We start from the raw sequence: 21,918 nt of genomic DNA, 5'->3' as shown, positions 1-21,918 counted from the left end.
CTGATTTTTAGAGGGTCCGCTTGTCCTGAGATCTCCTCCTAAACGACTAAAAATATCGACTTGCGATTTTCAGTGAAGGTAGAAGAAGAATAGTAGATGTGACATTTTACATATAGAGCTTTCCAGGTAAAAATGCATCGACGCTCACCAGGGCTAAAAAATTGGCTCATACGCATCTCGCAAAAATTGATACGTTTTCTTTTATATCTTTTTACTGGTTAATATTCTGTTAAAACATATATAATAAAAAATGTGCAATATAGTAAGATCTTTCATTTCATATCAAGAAAATGGGGTTAGCCCTTTAAATTAGGGGCATAGAGGGGCCAAAAGTCTGTCGTCCTTAACTCTTTAATGATCAATATTTTGTGATACATTACTGAAGAAAATATTTTTAACTGAACGATTTGCAACAATATATACTAAAAATTTGATCATATGTTACGTAATAAAGGGTCACAGGGGGCTAGAATGGTAAATCTATGACGCCTTATATTTCGAAAAGCGTGAATATTTTGATTAACAATATTGAACAAAAGATGGTCAAAATAATGTTCCCAACAATATGCATACTTTTAATTTGTTCATTTTTTCCGTCGACACTTCCGTTGTAAACCGGAAGTACATGTAATTTAAATATATGTATAGAGATTTTTTTCTATTTTCTAATGATTGTAATTGTTTTTATAGAGATTTAAAGAATACGTAGCATCTTAATATTTCCACCGGAAGTACGGTTCGTTCAAACCGGAAGTTGTCTAAAAATGAGTATTTTTCATCGAAACTTTCAGGGATGATTACTGCATGCGTGATGTAGAGTTGAAAGTAGTTTTGAGCACATACGGTCGCGATTGGAATTGACAGATCCTATATTTTTTTGTTTCTAAACATATTTTGAAGAATTCTTGTGCCTTTTTGACATTTTTTATCCTATCAGTGGATTTATCCCAACACAGGACTTATTCTATCAGATATCGGACGGAAGACCTACTCGTTGCTTGCAACGAGATCGCATCTAGTTATTATTCTTTTTATTATTTTTTTGACTTTCGAATTTTGTGTGCGCGATTTCTCGAAGACTACTGGATGGAATTACATGAAATTATCAGTGAAGATGTGTTGTAACATGAATTTGATCTATCCGAGCGATTTTTTGGAAATTCCTTCTGGTGCCAAGTTCAGACCATTTTCTGAAATTAAAATTTTGTCCACGATTAAACTCAAAAACGGTAAAAGATATAGATCGTGATAGGTACTAACCTGGACGCAACTTTTTGTTCGTCGTCAGTACTTCCTGTCGTAAGGAGGTGCGAATTAAAAAAATTCATATTTTCTAACTTTTTTGTTTTTCAATATTTTTCATTTATTTTTGGAATCTTAATAGAGTCCCGTTTATTGATGCTTACTATATGATTTGTTTGAATGTTGATGCATCTACTCTCTAGATATTAACATTTAAAAATCTGAAGCGGGGCCAAGATGGCGGTTGTCTCTGTCAACTCCGACATTTCGCGAGTAGGGGATTAAAGAAGCATCTGAGCGTTTGCTTGAACAAAAGAAATATAAGGATAAATGAAATGTATATGAATACGTTGATTTTCACGAAGTAGTTACGTTGCAGTTCTGTGTTAAACTAAAGTGTTTATCCAAGGTCTTTTTAAGCCTTCTACCATAATTGTTTGTGGCGTATCATCAAAGTATAAAAAGAAAAGACTACATGTTCAAATGAAATGTGATATCTAAAACCTTTTTGTGCACCACGGAAAACAGATTTAAAACATAGTTATAAGTAATTTTTTTTATAAGAAACAATTTATACAGAGAGTTTAAAACGTAATCAATGTTTTTTCTATACACACTTAATTGTGTCATATTAAACTAACAGGAAATATATAGATAAGAATACTTTTTTTAAAGGAGAGTTTAAAGAAGTTTTTATACACTTTTTTTCTCATAGATCTGATGCAAGTCATTGAACATAAATTGACTGTCATAGTGCAAGGCATGTTTTTTTGCCGAAACATTCCAACCCTTTCACTAAAGTGTAACTAATCGGGAGAGTCCATTTTGGGGATAAACAGAAAATATACAAAAGTTAAAAATTCAAAGTCGTTTCACTGCTTAGTTTTACTTACATAGATACGATATTTAATGTGTAGAATGTGCTAAATATACTTTCTAAATCTCGAAATTTAGGCGATAAGAACGTTCTTTTATTATTTCATTGAAGCTATCACACTTATTTTTATAGAACATTCAGAAGAGAAGGCATAAAGATTTACTCGTGGCATTTGGTGCGAAATTATGAATAGTGACTCTCCTTTCATAATTCTAAGACAGATGAACTATTGCAGAATTACATGTACATAAAAGTAAATTTAGAGTAGGGGTTCAAATTGCGTAATAGATAGCGTGTTGAATTTTCACACTGGTGACCTAGCTGTTTCAGTTACCAGTGTGTCCAAAGATCTTTTAAGCAATTTTCAGCTCGATTTTACTGGATTTTTCTTTTTTCGGAATCTGACGGAAGACCTCTTGTTGCTCGCAACGAGATCGTTTCTAGCTATAATTCTTTTTATTATTTTTTATTTCCCAAAATTTTGTGCACGCGATTCCTCAATGACTACTGGATGGAATTGAATGATATTTACAGAAAAGATGTGTCGTAACATGAACTTGATCTATCTGAGCGATTTTTTGAAACATAGACCAATAGACCATTTTCTGATTTTAAAATGACATTTTGTTTGCGGATAATCTTAAGAACGGTAAATGATATCAATGTGAAACTTTCAGGGATTATAGATCGTGATAAATACTATCTAGGATGCGACCTTTCGTTCGTTGTCAATACTTCCGTTCTTTACGACAAGCGATTAAGAAAATGTAATTTCGAACTTTCTTGTTTTGCAATATTTTTCATTTCTTTTTGGAATGTTAATAGAGGCCCTTCTTAAAAAGCTAAATATATAATTTGTTCTAATATTGGTAAATCTAATCTCTAGATGTTATCATTTAAAAATCTCAGGCGTGTCCAAAATGTCAGCTGTCTCTGTCAACTCCGGCATTTCGCACTAGGGGTTTACGGAGGCAGCCGGGCGTTTGCTTGAATGAAAGTAACATAAAGACAAATGAAATGTAAAGGAATACTTGGATTGTCACATCATAGTTACGTTGCAATTCTGTGTCAAACTAACGTCTTCTATTATTGGTTTTGGCTCAGGTTCTCAAAGTAGAAAAAGAAAAGACTAAATGTGCAAATGAAATTCGATAGATTTGCGTTTGCACTTTGGATTTGCACTCGGAAAACAGATCTTACATCATATTAATAGTTTTTCATGAAAAAAATCAATGAATATAGTAAGTATACCATGTACACTTGTGTCATATCAATCTTAATTGAAGAGACAAAAATAAGAAAACCATTTTGTAAAAGATCGCTTAATGGAGTTTATATTAACATTTTTTTCTCAATGATTTGATTCAAATTATTGATCATAAATGGTATCCGATTCTTTGACCGTCGTGGGACGAACTATGTTTTTCGGCGAAACATTTCAACCTTTTCATTTAAGAGTTTTATTGGGATATGACATGAAGTCGGTCGCGTGATCAAATTCTAAAACGCCCGAAGGGCGTTATAATAGATTTGATCACGTACCGACTTCATGTCATATCCCAATGAAAATTGGGATATGACATGAATTGGCAAATGTAAATATAAAACTTTAACTAATTGGTAGTTACTTTTGAGATAAACAGGAAATTTAAAAAGGTTAACAATTCATAGCCATTTCACTGCTTTAGTGTTTGTTGCTTATATACTATATGGTATTTGTAAAATGTGTTAAGAGCCATTCTTTGTAATGAAATTGACTTGAAATTTTATATAGGAGCTGTGGCACGCATAGTCACAGAATTTCTCCAAACTCTCTATGATAAAAGTCATTGATACCCTTATCTAAAATCAGGCAAAAATTGGTTGCTATGTTACCATGGCAACATGTCTTAAAGTTCGAAAAATGGCATTTTTAAACATGTTTAGAGCCCCATAGTTAACATTTGCGGGAAAGAAAACAATTCGCAATGACAGTTTCCAAAAGTTGGAGGTCAGATTCTCAAATGCATGATAAACATGTTTGGTAAATCAATTAATACATACTTTACTATGGTAACAAAGTATTCAAAAGTAAAACAAAAATATTCATTGAATTAAAGTCATAAACGTAAAAATAAAAAGGAATCATAGTATGAAATGTGACTAAATGATAGAAAAAAGAGCCTTGAAACATATACCAAGAACAAAATATGATATTTCATTTTGGTTGGCAATGGTTGCCAAGGTTTTTATACCACAGAGAACCTTCAAAGTAACTCTCTGTATGTTTAAATCTGATCCTATGTTTTAAAAAAGCACATTTCCTCATAACTAATGATCAATTTTTAAAGATGTTGGTGTGCTCCAATTTTTCTTTTTAAAAAAAAATTCAGATTGGATTCTTTAAAAAGAGCGTTGCTATGGAAATAAGCAGAAAATATATGCTTAAAAACCTGAAAAATATTTTCTTTCCTTGGATACGTACCCTTAAATATAGATTCCCAAATTTTTATAATTGATAATTATTAACAGCTAACTTGACTTTTAATTTTGACTATCATCCAATCTCTGAGTGGATGCACGAAGTTGGCACACAGGGTTTCATATTGATATTAAGTTCACAAAACTTTGAAGCACTGGCACTTTGTTTCCATGGTAACACTGCAAAGTAGCAATTATACCCAATTTTTCTTATGGTTTTGGTGTTGCAAGGTCCTAAGGATGCATATTTGCCAGTCTTGAATTTTCATGTTTTTCCTCAAGACCTTAGCATTAACCCAATCTTAGTTACTGGTTTTGCATGGTTACACTGTGTTACAATTGCAACCATTAAAGTTATTTATAGAAAAATATTGCTGACACTTATATACTTAAGGTCAAACATTTTCTTTGTTTTTCTTAAGTCGTTGATTGAGTTTGAGCATGTAACACCTACCATTAGTGAATTCGGAGTGTTTTTCAGCATATTTCAGCATTTTAAATGTATTCCAAATGTACCCTTGGTTACCTCTTACTTAGAGATATATTCTAAACAGTTTCTTTACAGTATAAGTGACATCAAGGTGTCATGTTTTTGTGAGAATGGTTTGTTTGCTTTTTCTATTTTTTAAGACACAGTCAAGAATTAAAGTGGCTGAAAATCTCGATTTTTCAAACTTTACCGGCTGTTGCCGAGACACATAGCAACGAAATTTTGTTTGATATTTGTTTCTGGTGTCAAGTACTAAGCATATGTAAAGTTTCATCAAAATCAGTGACCATGCGTGGCAACGAAGTTTAAGTGGTTACAGAGAATGGCTATTAAATATACTCTATAAACCTCGAACTTTAGGCTTTAAGAACGTTTACGTTCTTTTTTAATTTCATTGAAGCTATGACACCTATTTAATAGAACGTATTTACATTCCAAAAAAAAAGGAGGGATGATTAACTCGTTGCGTTTAGAGTGAAATTTTAAATAGTGATACGCCTTTCATAATTCTAAGGCAGCAGAACTTTTGCAGAGGTATAGATGTACATGTAGAGCAGAGGTCCAAAAAGCGTAATATTTAGCGCGTTGGATTTTCATGCTGGCGACTTGGGTTCAATCCCCCTTGTGTCCATTTTTTTTTTTACTTTTTTAGCTCGATTTTACGTTTTTTTTTTTCCGCAATCGGACGGAATACCTGTCGTTGCTGGCAACGAGATCGTTTTTAGTCTTTTTTTAAAATTGTTGTCAAAATGCAACATACCTGGTTGTCTGTGATTTCCCGTGGACATGCGTGTCTATATATAGGCCAACTGTTTACACACTTCCTTCATCAATATTCATGAAAAGACTGAATTCTTAATTGCCAGATATTGATTATTTGTTTTGTTATTACAACGACGTCTGTAGTAAAATTTCGTGGAAAATATTAATTTTTCACAACACTTCATGCGTTTCAAATCATGAATCATTTTGTTTCACACAAATTTCGGCGTTCATATAGCGTTTATGACTTTGAGTCGAGAGTTCGAATCCCACTTTGGGATATAGAGACCGGTCTTTCGGACGAGACCGTATAAACCGAGGTCTAGTGTTGCAATAGGTACTGGCACGAAAGAGATCCCCCACTTGTCAATGACCCTGAGTGCCGAGTAAATGACAAACTGTAAATGTAGCTCTCTTTCGGCAAGTTGTTGCGTTTCGATATGAGTAAAAAATTCTCATGATAGACGTTAAACAACATACAATCAATCAATCATTATATTTTATAAAAAAAAAATTGTTTAAAATGACTGTAATTGAAGGTGCTTTTGGCTAATACAAAGGGTGGAATCACACAAAAATAGATATTCCTCATAATAACAGAAAATAAACTGATTTGCAACTTTATACTGTTTTGACATCATAAACAACAACAAAACATATCCATACATTAAATAAAGATTGTTTCTAGTTAAATCCCATACAGCAGGTTATAATTAACTCACTGATCGCAATTTGTCGACACTACTGTAAAACGAGAATATTTGGCGCACTACTAATTTTAGCGTCTTTGGCGCAAGAGCTCCTGAGCGCTAAAATGTATTGTGCGCTTAAGGATTTCTAAATGTCATTTTTTGTGTGTGTTCAAAGCTTTTACATAAGTACATGTAAACCGGAACGCGTGATTACGTAATGTCCAAGGGTCATTGGATTTTATATACACACGAGCACTGCACATATTGGGAAAACAGAAAGTTCTGTCAAATTATAATTTAATTAAACTATTGTTAACCCGGTAGTTGTTAGCCGATTATTATCATTAGAACCTTCAAGGTTTGGCTTCTCAGCGTGTCAATCATCTATCGCCTCGAGGTAAACAATGCAATCAAGCATGGCGATTGAGCTTGCAGGCAATTCCTTATTAGGACAAGTAGAGCTTTTCAAAAAAGCTTACCGTCTTTAGCAACAATTTTAAACAGTAAACAGATCTATACTTAACAGGCCGTATAATTCCTTTGAATTTATTGATTTTGTATTTTAAATTAGCTTTTGTCGGGCATTAGCCCTACCACGGTTGTCGCTCGGTCATCTCCGTAAACTTTGACTGCAATCGGCAATCCTCGGCTGACTCCGCTACGCTCCATTCAAACCTCGGATGTGATTAGTGGAGGAATACGCATCAGATCCTTACATTTCTTTGCCGGAAACTGTCTTGTCACTCAATTCATATTTCGCTTTGCATAACATTCTTCGAAAATGTTTTTTAATTTGTGCAATTCTTTATCGTAAACAGGCCCCGGGATCATGAAACATCTTAAGCTTAAGCCAAAATCTTTATTTTATAATAAAATGTTGTAGAAATCAAGCAGACCAAAATTAAAATATATTTAATATTCTTCCACAGAGGTGTTCACATCTGCAAATTTAGAAATAAATTCCATTATAAATAAATATTTTATAGGTGATTGAAAATTTGACTTAAGTCTAAGTTTGTTTCATGATCCTGAGGCCTGGTTTTGATTACAACGTCATGTTAGAAGGCTTTGAAAGCAAGAATTAATTGTTTGGAGTGCAACAAAATAAATCTGATTTCAATTAATGTATGACATTTGAAAGAAATTCAAATAAAATCACATGACTGAATCAGCATGATGGTAGTTCACCGTTGACGTCCGAGGTTATGTGCGAGGTACGAGTCATCCGAGGAATTCCGAGTGCTTTGACTGGCCGAGAGCTTTCGGCAAACCTCGGCTGATTCCCATTCACTCTTCAAACAAGAAAGGGGAAAAGAATAATAACAAATTGTAAAGCCTGCATGCAATAACTATCAAATTTTATTTATAATGAAATTAAAGAGACCTTTTTATTTATTGCTATAAAAAATATCATGTTATTAAGAAATAATTACTGCTGATTTTGTTGTTCGTTTTGTCATTTTTTTAAGATTGGAAATCTTGCAAAATTGTTAAGTCGTACGAAAAATTGATCATCAGAAAGTTATCTCCCTTGCCTTGAACAGCATTTCAACCAATGAAATAATTGAAAATTTTCTCATCATGCAATTTCTACCAATCACAAAAGAGAGGAAGTGCATAGTCCGAAGACTGTAAAAAACTTCAACTATACTATACCGTCTTCCAAGGAAGACGGTAATTACCGTTTTATCTAAGTAATTTTCTGTCGATGCATGCATTGTTTTTATATGATTTAAATGGGTAAATACTCAATTTCTTTTAATTGAAAATAGATAAGTAAAATAAAATTTAACAGGTCCAGGTCCATGTGATAACAACACGCACGCGGTAAAGTTAACGAATGTTTACTGATATACGGGAGTACTAAATAAATGTGTTTCCGTGCTTGACTAACCAAAAAGTCAATACGGGTGTGGATTAAAGAAACAAAATAAATTATCACATTTATATATTTTACTGACAAGTGCAAGCGCTAAAATTTATTTGCGCCAATGCATTCCCACTTGCGTTTGCGCTAAAATACGTATGCACCAAATGTTCTCGTTTTACAGTATGTCATATTGGTACACAATGACGTACTCGTATTTTATGTGCTGTAAAAGGATGTTCAAGTAATTTTTTCCAGTGAAAAAAATCATATTATTATCAAACAGAATATTGGTTGGAAATTTTAAAGGAGCCATTAATTCTAATGTTAACCCTTTGCTCAGTGCCATTGATCAATAAATATCGAGAGAATATATACTCACCGTCAATAGAAACGCAACACCCTAATTTTAGGTTGAAAATTATATATAGGTTATAACTATGTACCAAAAAAGTGAGGACATCTTTTACTTTGCCAAATCAGTTTTTTTTACGGTTGAATGATTTTCTTTCCATTACCGGAAGTTGCTGTTTAGTCCTCTTAACAGAATTCAAAAATTTCCATTTTTAATAAAATTTTAACATTATTTTGGGTTTCCAAGGTTTTGAAACTGTTTATCATAAGTATTGTACTAAAAGGCCGGGAAGAAATCCTTCTTTTTTTTACCGGATGTGATGCCTATATTTCCTCAAAATGACTGATTTTCATTGCTAATCCTGGAAATTCTCAAAATAAAGAAAAAAAAAGAGCCACAGATACAAATGTACACTATATAACGACTCATCAGGCTCATGTGTTTCAATAGCATAAATGACAGTTTCTTGACCGAAAGTCAAAATGTTGCTACACTACGCCAGGTTAGAGAAAATTCGACCCTAATATCTGAAAAACATGTATTTAATAATGCCCAAGAATATTAATTTCTCTCAGATTAAGACATTAATAAACTTAATACATGGTAGAAATCGGGCTGCATTTGTTGTATATGGAGGACTAGCACGTTTTCATTAAATGGTCGGAAGGGGGGATGTTTGAAGATTTACCGGGTATTTGTTTCTTTCTAAGGTCTAAAAATAACATTTAATGTTTAAATGGAGCATTAATGTTTTGTAAATTTACTTTTTGCCTAAATATATTCATTTTTAATGTTATCATTAAACTTTAGAAGGTAACACATAACTCTTAAAACATCCCCCCTTCTTGCTATCAGTCATTTTGAGCAAATATAGGCATTACATCCGGTAAAGAAAGAAGGATTTTCCCCCGACCTTTTAGTAAAATACTTATGATAAACAGTTTTAAAACCTTGGAAACCCAAAATATTGTTAAAATTTTATTAAAAATGGAAAATTTTGAATTCTGTTAAGAGGGCTAAAAAGCAACTTCCGGTAATGGAATGAAACTCATTCAACGTAAAATAACTGATTTGGCAAAGTAAAAGGTGTCCTAACTTTTTTGGTACATAGTTATAAACTGTTTTTAATTTTCTTCCTAAAATTAGGGTGTTGCGTTTCTATTGACGGTGATTATATTTAAATTTTACCGTCTTTCTGTATACAGGCTAGGGATACATGTATTTAAGGTCATACGCAACGTAGTTTGAACATTTTTGGGTGTTTCCCAGAAGTTGAAGAGTTCCACTGAATGAAGGACCTGTGTGCAATATTTTTAATGTCTATATATGGATTTGTACACCTCTTCTTAAACAATTTTTGATAAAAAAAAAAAATCTGGAATTCATGTTTTATATTTTTTGTACATTTTTATTTGAATAATGCAAAATTTTCAAAATTCGATATCTTTTTCAATACCCCTGGTAAGGCATCCTGATTTTTTGTCTAAGAACATGTAATGATATAATAAGTTTAAATTTAGAATATCTTTGGTAAATTATCAGTAGGTAATGTATGTTGCGTATGTCCTTAAAACCGAGTTTCGGAATATTTTTTCCAAAAGAGCATACATTTAATAGATCTTAACCATTTTTGCATATAAATAAAGGATATGTTCTTTTAATTGAAAAGTTCGGCTGCTTTCTTTGAATCGAGAGTGTGACTTAATAAGTACACGATATACTTGGTAAATGTCAAACATATTTCGACATAAACCCATTTACTTGAGATTTTAACCAATAAAATGTGAATTATATTAAATTTGTAATTTAAATGATTTCTATCAATCATTTTATATATATATATATATATATATATATATATATATATATATATATATATATATATATATATATATATATATATATATATATATATATATATTGAATAGCAAACCTGTATCATATCTTTCTCCATTCGTTTCAACGCGATCAGTACAGTGTATGAGCATCACTCCTATAAAAAAAGTGTGTTTTAAGCATTGATCTGTGGCCTCAGTAACGACGTTTTACATAACTTCTATGTTTACAGGTCAAGATAGGCAAAGTCCCCTTTTCATTTCGCATTCTACTTTGGGTGTTGATTAGAAGGATGCAATTATTCATTTCAAAAAGTTTTTGTAATTCCTTATTTCAGATGTGCACGTACGTTAAGGCTTCCCAGAGAATGTTAAGTTGCAGTGTACTCTGTACATTCACTTCTTTGAAGTACAAAGATATGACGACATACTAGTAATTGGAAATGACGTCAGGTCACTTTGATCAAAATACAACGTATGTTTTAAAATATACGTTTGACATTTACCCTTTTATACACGTGGATAGCGGTAGAATTTATGACGTGTATAAAAGAGTCTAGTGCAGGTGATAATTAATAATTTATTTGAAATCTTTTGTGAAAAATCTGTTAGATGAGTTTCCCACAGGCCTCTAATTTAATCTTGCTTGGAAAAAATGTGCGATGGCTTTGTTTAAATGCATAAGACTCTATTAATTTGAAACTACTCTCAAATTTGTCCGTAAATTTAAATTATTGTGAAATATTTTGTATTAGAGTAATAGTATAAATTTTCCCTTGCTTATTATTTTGGGTTCACGATGTTGCGACAAGTTTATTTTTGAGACAGTTAATTAATAATAATTGTGTTAAAAGGCCAACGAACTTACAAATAAAAATCCAAATTTAGCGTGCAGTGCAGTGTTGCATTTTGAACGCATTTACAGCTTTGGGAAGCCTTAACATTGCTGCACGAGTACTGATTTAAATGAATCATGTACATGCAAGATAATCGGAAAAAGGTCTGCTACTTACCTGCGTCTTCTGTATCATACCTTGACATTTGATGGGCTGTAAATTTTTGAAATATATTTCATGAAACAATGCATACGAATATGTGTAATAAAATTCCGCTCTGACAATTTATTTGAATGGAGGTAGTTCATTATAGGTTTTCAAGCTCAACTTTATGACGTAAATTTGCACATTTAGCTAACAGAATTAAAAAATTCTTAAATAAGATCTTTAGATTTCATAATGATATGCATGAAGTCATACTGATGTTTATTTCAATATACCACATAATTTTATAATGTCTTGCTTATATCTTCCTTCTGAATCACTTACATATTAATCTTTTGCGTAATTTGAACACAGCATAGGAAATACTGATGAAAACAAATATAGCCAAGGCAGTTCCCATTCCAATTAATGCTACTGTAGGAGCCCTAAAAATATGATTTTTTAAAAATTACACACAATGTTTGAATATTTTACCATAGTCGGTGTGTGTTCGTGTTGGGAGAATGAGTGTGTTTGTGGAATAGAATCAACTGTGAACTACAAATAGGTTGAATAGAAAAATTTAAATATTCATACACTGTTAAAATACATACCTTGTAAATGGAATTTTTAGCGAGAGAAAAATTTAGCGATTTTCCATAAAAATTGAGTATTTTATTTTTCACGAGAAGAAATTCAGCGATTTTAAAATACTCACTAAAGAAACTTTCACAAATTAATCAACACGGCAAACATATCCTATCAATGGGGATAAAATATCTAAAGCGTTGATCTTATACAATGTAAAATGGTATTTATTGCTGAAAATTTCATTTACATGACATTTTCTCGTTTAATAATTTTATTTTATAACACTGTCTGATTTTTTTTCGAACCCACCAGCCACCCCATTTGCCAAAAATGATTATTTCGTTAAGGTTGTGATTGTGTTGTTTATTTCCCCAATATTTATTTATGTTTAAATATCCATAAATATTTTTTGCTAAAGAATTATTAAACATATCATTTGTGTGTGCACATGTATGTACAGGGGTGGGGATGGGGTCATGAACCAGTAAAAGAACACATTTACAAAAACTTTTTTAAAATTTTTTATTTGAAAATACCCAGAGCAAATTTATTATATTCTAATACAACTCTGATTCTGACAGAAACCTTAAGAATTCCGAAGCCTATAACAAATATATAAAAATATGTATTATGAATGTGAAAACTGCTATAAATAAAACTTTACATATTACGTGTACAACCAGTCTCAATTGATTTGTAAAAAAGTACCATCTCACTGTTCAAGTCTTAAGAGTAAATGACTATCTCGCGAAAATAAGATATCGCAAAAATCTAGTTATCTACAGTACTTTTTAGCAAAACAACTGGAATATATGTTTTACGCTGTGACCGTTGGGGCGAGCGCAGTACCATCAAAAACACTTAAAAAATTAATCAGCCACTTCGAACGTCAAGCCGCACGAGAAATCCCGACTAGCCGTGACGTCATACAACGTCACAAAGCTCGTCGGAGCTTACGGAGAAAGCCGAGCGTCTATTTGAAACTATAGAACTAGTGCAATTTTTGTCGAAAAACATTGCAGAGTTATTTCTTGTTTCTTTGAAAGATTTCTACAAACTGAAAGCCTGATATATATAAGCTTTTCGTTATTATTTATTTATTTATTCGCGCAAAGGACATTCAGTAGTGCAGGAATTCTGGGAATGTTTCAAAACAAAATTTGCTTGACGTATGTACAATTCCGAATTTCCTCTGTTCTTACACGTTAGTCTATTGAGCTCTCTGCGCTCGCTATAAAAGTATTTTAGGCATTAATTTTAAAGGTCTTTGTTCAGATGCTCTCGACAGTTTCACTTGTATTTAATCCGATACATTAAAAATAAATTCAACACCCTTTATTCTTTTTTTAGCGTTCTAAATTAAAAAATACAATATCGAGCGCGAAAAAAATAAAGAAAATGAATAATATTTCTTCGTCGAATGTTTTAAAATTCATCAACGATCCTTATAATGTCCCTTTTTACAGGTACATTTTATATCTATCGATCGCAGCAAAACAACAACATGATCAATGATCGTTTCCACGATTCCACTTTTGTATTTGAAAACACTGGACAAAATTGCTTACGCGCCACGTGGTAATTCTTATTTTTGAATTGAACATTTGCGGAATCAGTACTAGTATATATGGTATGTCATTATCTTAAAAACAGTGGGACTGACAATGTCATGGGGTCATTAAATGTCCTTGATCGACTTTCTTGTCCGAAAACCAATATCCAGATGTGCACTGCGCACCATTTTTGCCCTGCTATGAAATTCTTGATCGATAAAGGTGGTTTGTGAGGTTACCACAGTACTCCCTCGGTTATAAATGAAACAAGTTGCGTCCTCTAAAAAGGGACAATACGTGGACCATATGCATGATATGCATGTATGTGTTTCTAACCGAAATTTAATTAAAGAAAATTTCTAGGTTTAGTGAATATTCTTGTAGATTCGTTCACATTTCTACAATGATCTGCCTTCTTTGACTAATAGTGCTTTCATATAGAGCAAAATTGTTTCATTTAATCTCCGATTAGCCTATGATATTGCCATTTATAAAAATTTTGATACATGTGACCCATAACGGCTTGGACTTGACATCTGTTCTGAATTCATTCGGAAGAAATCTATTATTGGAAAATTGATCTGATGGTGTACGTGAAGCAAAGCATTATAGCACGCAGATTTGTTTTGGAGATGCCCCCTCCTCCACATGGAAACATTGCTGTAGGTCTTTATCAAACTGTATTTGGCATGTTGTAGATAAATTTATTTTGCAAGCCTTGTTGCACAAACTGATGCCAGTGATGATTTTGTTTTGTATTTTTAAAAGTAGAACAAATCGCTGAATGAAGTTTTCAATTCAAGCTGTAAAGTTATACATCTATATACTGCAAGTTCTTCCTACTTTTTAAAACGCTTGTGCCATAGAATCAATGTTTAGTTTGCAGATGAAAGTGTATGTATCGCAGTATAAGAGAGATATTCAGATCCACCAATGAATATATAAATACGATATGCATAATATCTAAAATCAAGGTTTTCCAATGAATGGCATATTCTGAATTGAATAAGGCGAATGATTCTGAATGAAAAGTTGTCTTAGGGACAAACTCTGTAGCATTCTTGCGCATGTGTAGGCCGACGTTTGCCTATGGCATCCGGATAAATACCCAATCCACTTAACTTCTGGTTGACCCAGTATTGTGAAACAATTAATTTTCAACTTATTGTATTCTGCTAACTTAATGCCGTGATCATCTATTGTGAACATTTTAATGTTTGTTAATCTATCAACAACAATTTTTCATGAAAGGAATTCACAATCTTTTTTATATATTTCATTCTTTACAGATTTGTCTAAAGACACCCCACACAACCCGTAGACGCCATTCTAGCGGCTTTAAAACGCTCTTTTTGCGTCAAACGCCGCACATGGTGTAACTTTGTGGGGCTAAATTATTACAAATGTAAAGAACACAAACACACACACACATCAAAAAAAAAAAAAAAAAAAAAAAAAAAAAATTTAAAATTTTTTAAAGTACTTCAAAGTGGATTAGACACGGTTTGTATTTTTTACTTCTAAACTTTTCAATTACAAAAAAAAAAAAAAAACTCTCATGGCCTGGATACCGAGTTTCTGAAACATAATCCTCCAACGTGTCCATCGTGTTTATTTTCTTCTTCGCCCTATAACTATAGTCCTGCTGGACATGTTATTACATGCAGGGGACGTCAATATAGTTAATAAAGAGGACCTTAGAGACGTTGACACATTGTCAGAATGAATTAAATGTATCAGATCCATGTTAAAGTCACGTATTAAAAGATTGAGGGACAATATGAAAACCATCTTATCCTTCTGTGTTTTTAATAATTCAGAAGTTAAAAAAGAATTAGATAGATTACATGAGCAGTACGTACTGGTCCCTGTCGACAAAGCAGGTAACAACATTGTCTTCGTTTGTAAGGCTCATTATATAAATTGTATTTTAGAAAAACTTAGTTTTAATTCTACAAGTGGCAATCCTATTTATGCCCATACTTCCCTTTCTGAGGAAAAAATTCTTCAAAATCATTTGTCAGTTTTTAATATTATTAATATTCCACAGAGCCAAAATGAATTTGAACTACTCTATATATATTGTATTCTAAAACCTTTTAAAAATCCTTACAAAACAAAGACACATTGCGGGTTCCAGTAAATGTTCAACGAAGCCACTTTCTTTACTCCTCACCAAGATATGGACAGTAGTGAAGGGAAAACTTCAAGAGTACTGTTCAACAATATATTCAAGAAGTGGCGTGAATCAGATGTAGATACTCAAAAATTCCAAAGAACTTTTGGACAATTTGAAATCACAAAATCAACAGCTTAAAAACTTACGCCTTTTCAACCTTATACACAACTATTCCCCACAATAAATTAAAGACCAGATTTTTTTTATATCACTGACAGCTGTTTTTTCAATAAAAATCGAACTCGTAAATTTACTTAACTGGTCATTCGTCATTTACAAAATTATTTTCTTAAAACACATTCTGATTGCAAAAGTACTCTGTTGTTGGCATCTAAGAGATGCTTGAGTTTCTGATTTACAATAACTATATGGGTTTCGGAAACCAGGTCTTCCAACATTCTATTAAATTCCCATGTTTACCAAATGCGCTCCATTATTAGTAGACATATTTTTATATTCATATGAAGCAGAATTTGTGCAAAATCTGATGCGTGAAAAGAAGAAAACAGTTGCTGTGGCCTTCAACTGGACATTTAGATATCTCGACGACGTATTGTCAATTAACAATGGTAATTTCTATTCCTACGTCGATGCGATATATCCTGGTGAGCTTGAGATAAAAGATACCACAGAGTCTGATACATCTGTTTCATACTTGGATAGTTTATTTTAAAAGAAGTTATTAGTAATCTAACAACCAAGCTTTATGATAAAGGTGATGACTTTAACTTTTCTATCGTCAACTTTCCTTACTTATGCAGCAATATACCTTTAGCACCTACATACGGAGTATTTATATCTCAGTTGATTCGATACGCAAGAGCATGCTCTACGTATGAGCAATTTCTAAAACAAGGTAAATTATTGACAAGCAAGTTGATGAAACAAGAATATCAGCAGTCTCGTTTAAAGTCACCATTTCGTAAGTTCTATGGTCGATACATCAGCAAATAAAATTTATCATTGAATCAAATGCTGACTGACGTTTTTCATACTAATTGTTAGTCTAATATTTAAAACTGAATTAACGACGTATTTTCCTGTTATTTCCCGACCATGACAAGGAGCACAAGGCGGGTGTAACCGGTAAGCAGGGGATGCTCACTCCTCCATGGCACCTGATCCCACCTCTGATGTTTCGGAGGTCCGTGTTTGCTCTGCTCCTATTTTGTATTGTTTGATGGACTTTAAGTTACTGCTCGTTATCTCAATATCCTTCTTCTATAAATTGGAAACGCTTCAATAAACATGTAGGTATTTATAAGCTTTGGCATTTATATGCCTTCTGTTTTATCAAAGTAACATAATCATATATCACATAGATCATAAACAAGATTTCAAAAGTAAAATATTTATTCTCTTGGATGATGCGTTAGCAATTTTGCCTAGTGCATATACAGTGAAAACTGTCTAATCCGACACACTGTCAATTCCGACGTTGAGTTTCTTTCCCATTTTAGTATTTTCCTAGTTTTCTACACTGTGTAATCCGACGCCCTATCTATTCCGACACAGAATTTATCTCCCAGTGCATGTCGGATTAGACAGCTTTCACTGTAAAAGGGGAGAGTCTTCCTGGCGAAAAACGATTCCGAAAGGGTATACCGGGTTCGCGAAAGGAGATCCAGAGCGAACACGGAGCAAAAACGAAGTGCACCCATGACACACTCAGAACGGTCTTAAAGTTTTTAAAAGCGGACACGAGGCAGCCCACGAGCGAACACAGAGTGCGTTGGGTTTGCTCTGGTATTCGTTTGTGTTCGGTTAGTTCGGTATGTATTTGCTTAAAATTATAGTAGATTTCAGTACGAACTTCCTTATTTTAAAGCAACGGTTTAAACTGATCTAGATACAAAACTAACAAAGTTTTCTTTGAGACTGCAGATAAACACTGTGTTTCAAATATTTCATTTACAAATTATAATACAAACCCTGTTTCAAGTTGTCTGTGTACATAAATTGAAGTTGTGGAGACTTCCAAGGTACTGTAGTCAGATAATTCAGAAGAATTTTCAATTTTGATATATTTTTCCTTCAGCTTATAGCAGGATTGGTCTTGAAATGATAAAATGCATTCTTATTTCAATTCAACAATCATTTAGTTTCAATGAATTTGATAACCGGTATTTGAGCTTATTCAAATTAGCTAAACTTGCCAATGAAAGGAACCTACATTTATAGATCTCTGTAGATTCATATCTAGGAGGACATGCAGGCCTTAGCTTTGTACAATCAATATTGTAATTCTCCGTTACTTTACTTTCCTGGATATTGAAATCGGCACAATAACCTATGAAAAGATATAGTACTTGAATAGGCAATTGTTATTGTAACTTCAGTGCCCTGATAAACATATTTTGAGCAAATCTAATAATGATGATTATAAGAAGGTGTTACCTGTGAGAAACCGAATTGGTGCACACACCTCTAAAGTTGCATTCAAAAAGGTATTCACAAGGCAGTGATACTTAAATTTAGAAGAATCTTGAACACATGTCTGGATTTCGGCTAAACTTTGGCAGTTCTTTTGTAATTCGGCTTTTCGCCACGATTCTTCATCACTGGGGCATGAAGGTACGTAGCGAATTGTAGGAACAGATGCTATACATTGTGTCTTGATATGACCAATCTTCTTTAAGAATAAAGATACATGTAAATGCAGTCATTTATTTCTTACGAATAATTATAATACTTATCAGAAATACAAAATTGTATTTTTGAATTCAAGAAAAGATTTAATCATTAATACATTTTACAGACCTTTTTCATAAAAAAACATTTCATAACTCAAAAACAAAAATATTCAATGTGAAATCAGGTACTTGCGAAAACTAAAATAGAAAAAATACAGTAGAACCTTAATTTTCAAAAATGTAATTTACACTATATATATACATATACATCAGTACATGTATATGTAAAAAATCGTTTAAATGGCAAATCTTATGCTTATTGATGTTTATTCTTTAAATCTAAATAATGTCGAGAGATAAAATTGACAAACTCCAAATTATGTACTTACTGCTGCTACAAAGATGATAAAAAGAAGTTTCATTTCTGTCATCTTCATTTTAGCTGAAAATCGATCATAACTTACTATTAAACAATGGGCCTTGAAATAAAAATCTTGTAATTTTATTGAACATAGATTTCTTTCATTAACTGTTTTGCATTCATTTTTCTCTTAATAAAGAGCTTTGACCTACCAAGATATTTTTGTATTCGTTGCAGTCGTTATTACGTCTTTCAAAGGTCACCCACACACCTATACCCATACACCCTCACATACACCCTCAAGCACGCACCCATACAAACCCTATAGAAGATATATTGAAAACATTACTTTCGTATTCTCAAACGTTTTAATTGCCCAATCAAATCTGATTACAAATTTTAAAGTTCCCAATCTCTGGACAGATCTAAATGCAATTTACGAAGTTTTGATCAAATGTGTTACTTCACTGGAAACGACACTTAAGTATTCAATGCAAACCCGAACGTGCCATTTAAATTTGAATTAAAAATATTACCTTTATGGTTTTTTTTAAAGCTAACAAGCGTTATCTCTCTTACGCCACAGCCATTATCATTTTGAGCATTAAAACCCCTTTATGAATGGATGAACAAATGATTTTCGACAAATCAAAAATAATTAAAGTGTAAAATATATACTTTTCTTCAAAACATAACTAGATATTTTACTCTAAAATTACACAAATTAAAATGAAATTATGGTTTGAAAATAGATTCCATATATCCTCTAGTAACATGACGTAGCAAAGTGAGGGTTAAAACCAAAAATCATTTAAATTAATACAATCTTAAAAATCTTTACCTTACACACTAAACAGTCACACTGTTATATGCTTATGAGCTAGCGCTAGCTCTGAACCCACTACTTAAAGCATGAATACCGTGGCCTCTGTGTAAACGAATAAGGGGTGTGTTCCCATTTAGCCTTAACTGTGAAATACAGATAATAAAAAGTTAAAAGGTACTAAGGCGAAATGGGAATTATAGTTTTTGTAAATATTATTACAGGGTTGATATAAGAATTTAAATGATAAAGATTTTTAGACTGAATTTAACAGAAATTAATGAATACAGTGAAAAAATAATACATGCAATACCAAGTATTTAAAAAAAAAAAACAAATAAATCTTCATCACCTTAATTCACCTGAGAGCTTACTAAGGGAATGCTAAATTTTACAGTTAAGTCGAGATGGGAACAAATCAAATAAGGCACCAGGGTGCGACTTAGTTAGTCAAATTTTAATATTAATTTACACCTTTGACAACCTTCTTTGTAGGCAAATTCTTTCCAAATTTATATAAACACTCTGCTCTTTAGAGAAAATGATTAAAACATTGTACATTTATTTACGTGCCATGTTGGGCCAAGTTTTATCATAAATTGGAGTTACATCACCGTTAAACTACTCAGTATCTTATAAAGGACAGATGATACAAACAATTAAAGCTTATGTAAAAAAAAAAATGAAAATAACAATTTGGGTCATGTTTAAATGAGTAAAATGAATGTTTCACCGCGTAAGTGCGTTATTTTTAATTTTTTGTTCAAATTGTCACAAAAATGCTTTATTTCAAGTGAAAAATATTTGTATTGATTAACAAGGATGGTTTAGGAAAGACACACTTTTGAACATCACATGTTTACAATTTCTTTATATTCTAGAAATTCAAATTTGTTGTTTGCATCATTTGTAATGAAATAGGGCAAAAATTATTTACCGATCCATTATTTGTTTGTATCACCTGTCTTTAAATGTTGGATAAATACAATGTATACATCAATATATCTGAACATATAATATCATGGTTAAATTAAACATTAACCCTGTTCAATCTTCAGGGTACTTTGTTTTAGTTTACACCCCAGGGTGAACTTAAGTTAATTATAAAAATTATATGTAAACTATATAGGTATTCAAAGTAGGTCAAATGTAAATCTTTGAAAGTCTTCTCTATTTATGACCAATAAGCAGATTTACATGGTTATTACAAGCAATTACCTCTAGATTTCTTCCAGATAGAGACCAAATTCTTTCACTCGTGCTTACAGAATTTACTTATTTATGAACATGAAAAAGATCAGTCACTTTTTACATAGAATATTATCCATGCATGATTTATAAAGGTTAGTATGCGCTTGCTTGCATATATTTTATATTGTAGTTTGAAAGGACAATGTGCAAATGGTCTCTTAATTGGTACACTAACAAAAACTCAAATGTCCAAATTTCGCAAATGTTTAATCTTTGATGCATGTATTTTTTTTTTTATGAATTTCAGGGAATACAACTTTACATGAAAATAAGAAGAGCATATCCTAATTTCAGGTTTTACGTTTACATCCAATTCTTATTCACTTTTAGCCACACCCCATGTTAAAAAAGCTCTTAAAATCGTGAGCTCAATTCAAGTGAAAACACTTAATATTTTAAATATATATATATATATATATATATTTGAAAATCCCAATATAGTGCCTTTCCAAATTATTGTTTATCTGCGTGAACTCGTGTGTCCTTTCATATCAAGATTTTTTAGTGTGTCTACGTTCTTGATATAACAATTTAGATTTCGCTTCTAAAAATAGTTAAATCAGTGGCTTTAAAGTAATAATAATGTACTTAAAAATACATTCCTTGAGGTTATAAAATCCCATGATTACATTTGTACTTTGATTCTCGCTTGGTGAACATTGTGATGAATGATACGAGAACATATTATATCTTGACATGCGCATTTCACCCATTCTGTTCAAATCTATTCACAAAAACAACAAATGGTCACAAATCAGGACGAATGTTAAGCTGTAACAGAGTCTAAAAAATGACGATAAACGTTATCCCTCATGTTTATAGAGTATATAAACAATCGAAAAATGTTTATAAGATGTCATATGTAATAGTTTTTAAAATTCATGTAAATTGTTAAAAATATGTCGTGGAGAAAGGGGTCCTTGAAACAAATGCGTTGGATGGCAATTATTTCTTTTCTGTTAGTTTG

General features: G+C 32.1%; 1 protein-coding gene across 1 annotated transcript; it reads right to left on the bottom strand.

Annotated features, from left to right (window-relative positions):
- Window positions 1-17,718: 17,718 nt before the first annotated feature.
- On the bottom strand, window positions 17,719-19,160 carry LOC134279097 (uncharacterized). The gene is made up of 5 exons (XM_062761453.1): window positions 19,090-19,160; window positions 18,906-18,958; window positions 18,281-18,515; window positions 18,057-18,173; window positions 17,719-17,774 (listed from the first exon to the last, which is right to left on the bottom strand). The coding sequence occupies exons 2-5, from the start codon at window positions 18,951-18,953 to the stop codon at window positions 17,719-17,721; spliced, it is 456 nt and encodes a 151-aa protein (XP_062617437.1). The 5' UTR covers window positions 18,954-18,958; window positions 19,090-19,160.
- Window positions 19,161-21,918: the final 2,758 nt, after the last annotated feature.

Source organism: Saccostrea cucullata, unplaced genomic scaffold (genome assembly GCF_032062105.1).
Source record: "Saccostrea cucullata isolate Sc308-1 unplaced genomic scaffold, CSIRO_AGI_Scuc_v1 ctg1317, whole genome shotgun sequence".
NCBI lineage: Eukaryota > Metazoa > Mollusca > Bivalvia > Ostreida > Ostreidae > Saccostrea > Saccostrea cuccullata.
This window is presented reverse-complemented; position numbering and strand designations above follow the sequence as displayed.

What these genes read in the sequence shown, in the direction of transcription:
- LOC134279097 (XM_062761453.1), bottom strand. Translation starts at nt 18,953, where the DNA reads ATGAAGATGACAGAAATGAAACTTCTTTTTATCATCTTTGTAGCAGCA. An exon ending in TTATCATCTTTGTAGCAGCA is followed by an intron (nt 18,516 to 18,905) that starts GTAAGTACATAA and finishes TTATTCTTAAAG; the next exon opens with AAGATTGGTCATATCAAGAC. An exon ending in ACCAATTCGGTTTCTCACAG is followed by an intron (nt 18,174 to 18,280) that starts GTAACACCTTCT and finishes ATCTTTTCATAG; the next exon opens with GTTATTGTGCCGATTTCAAT.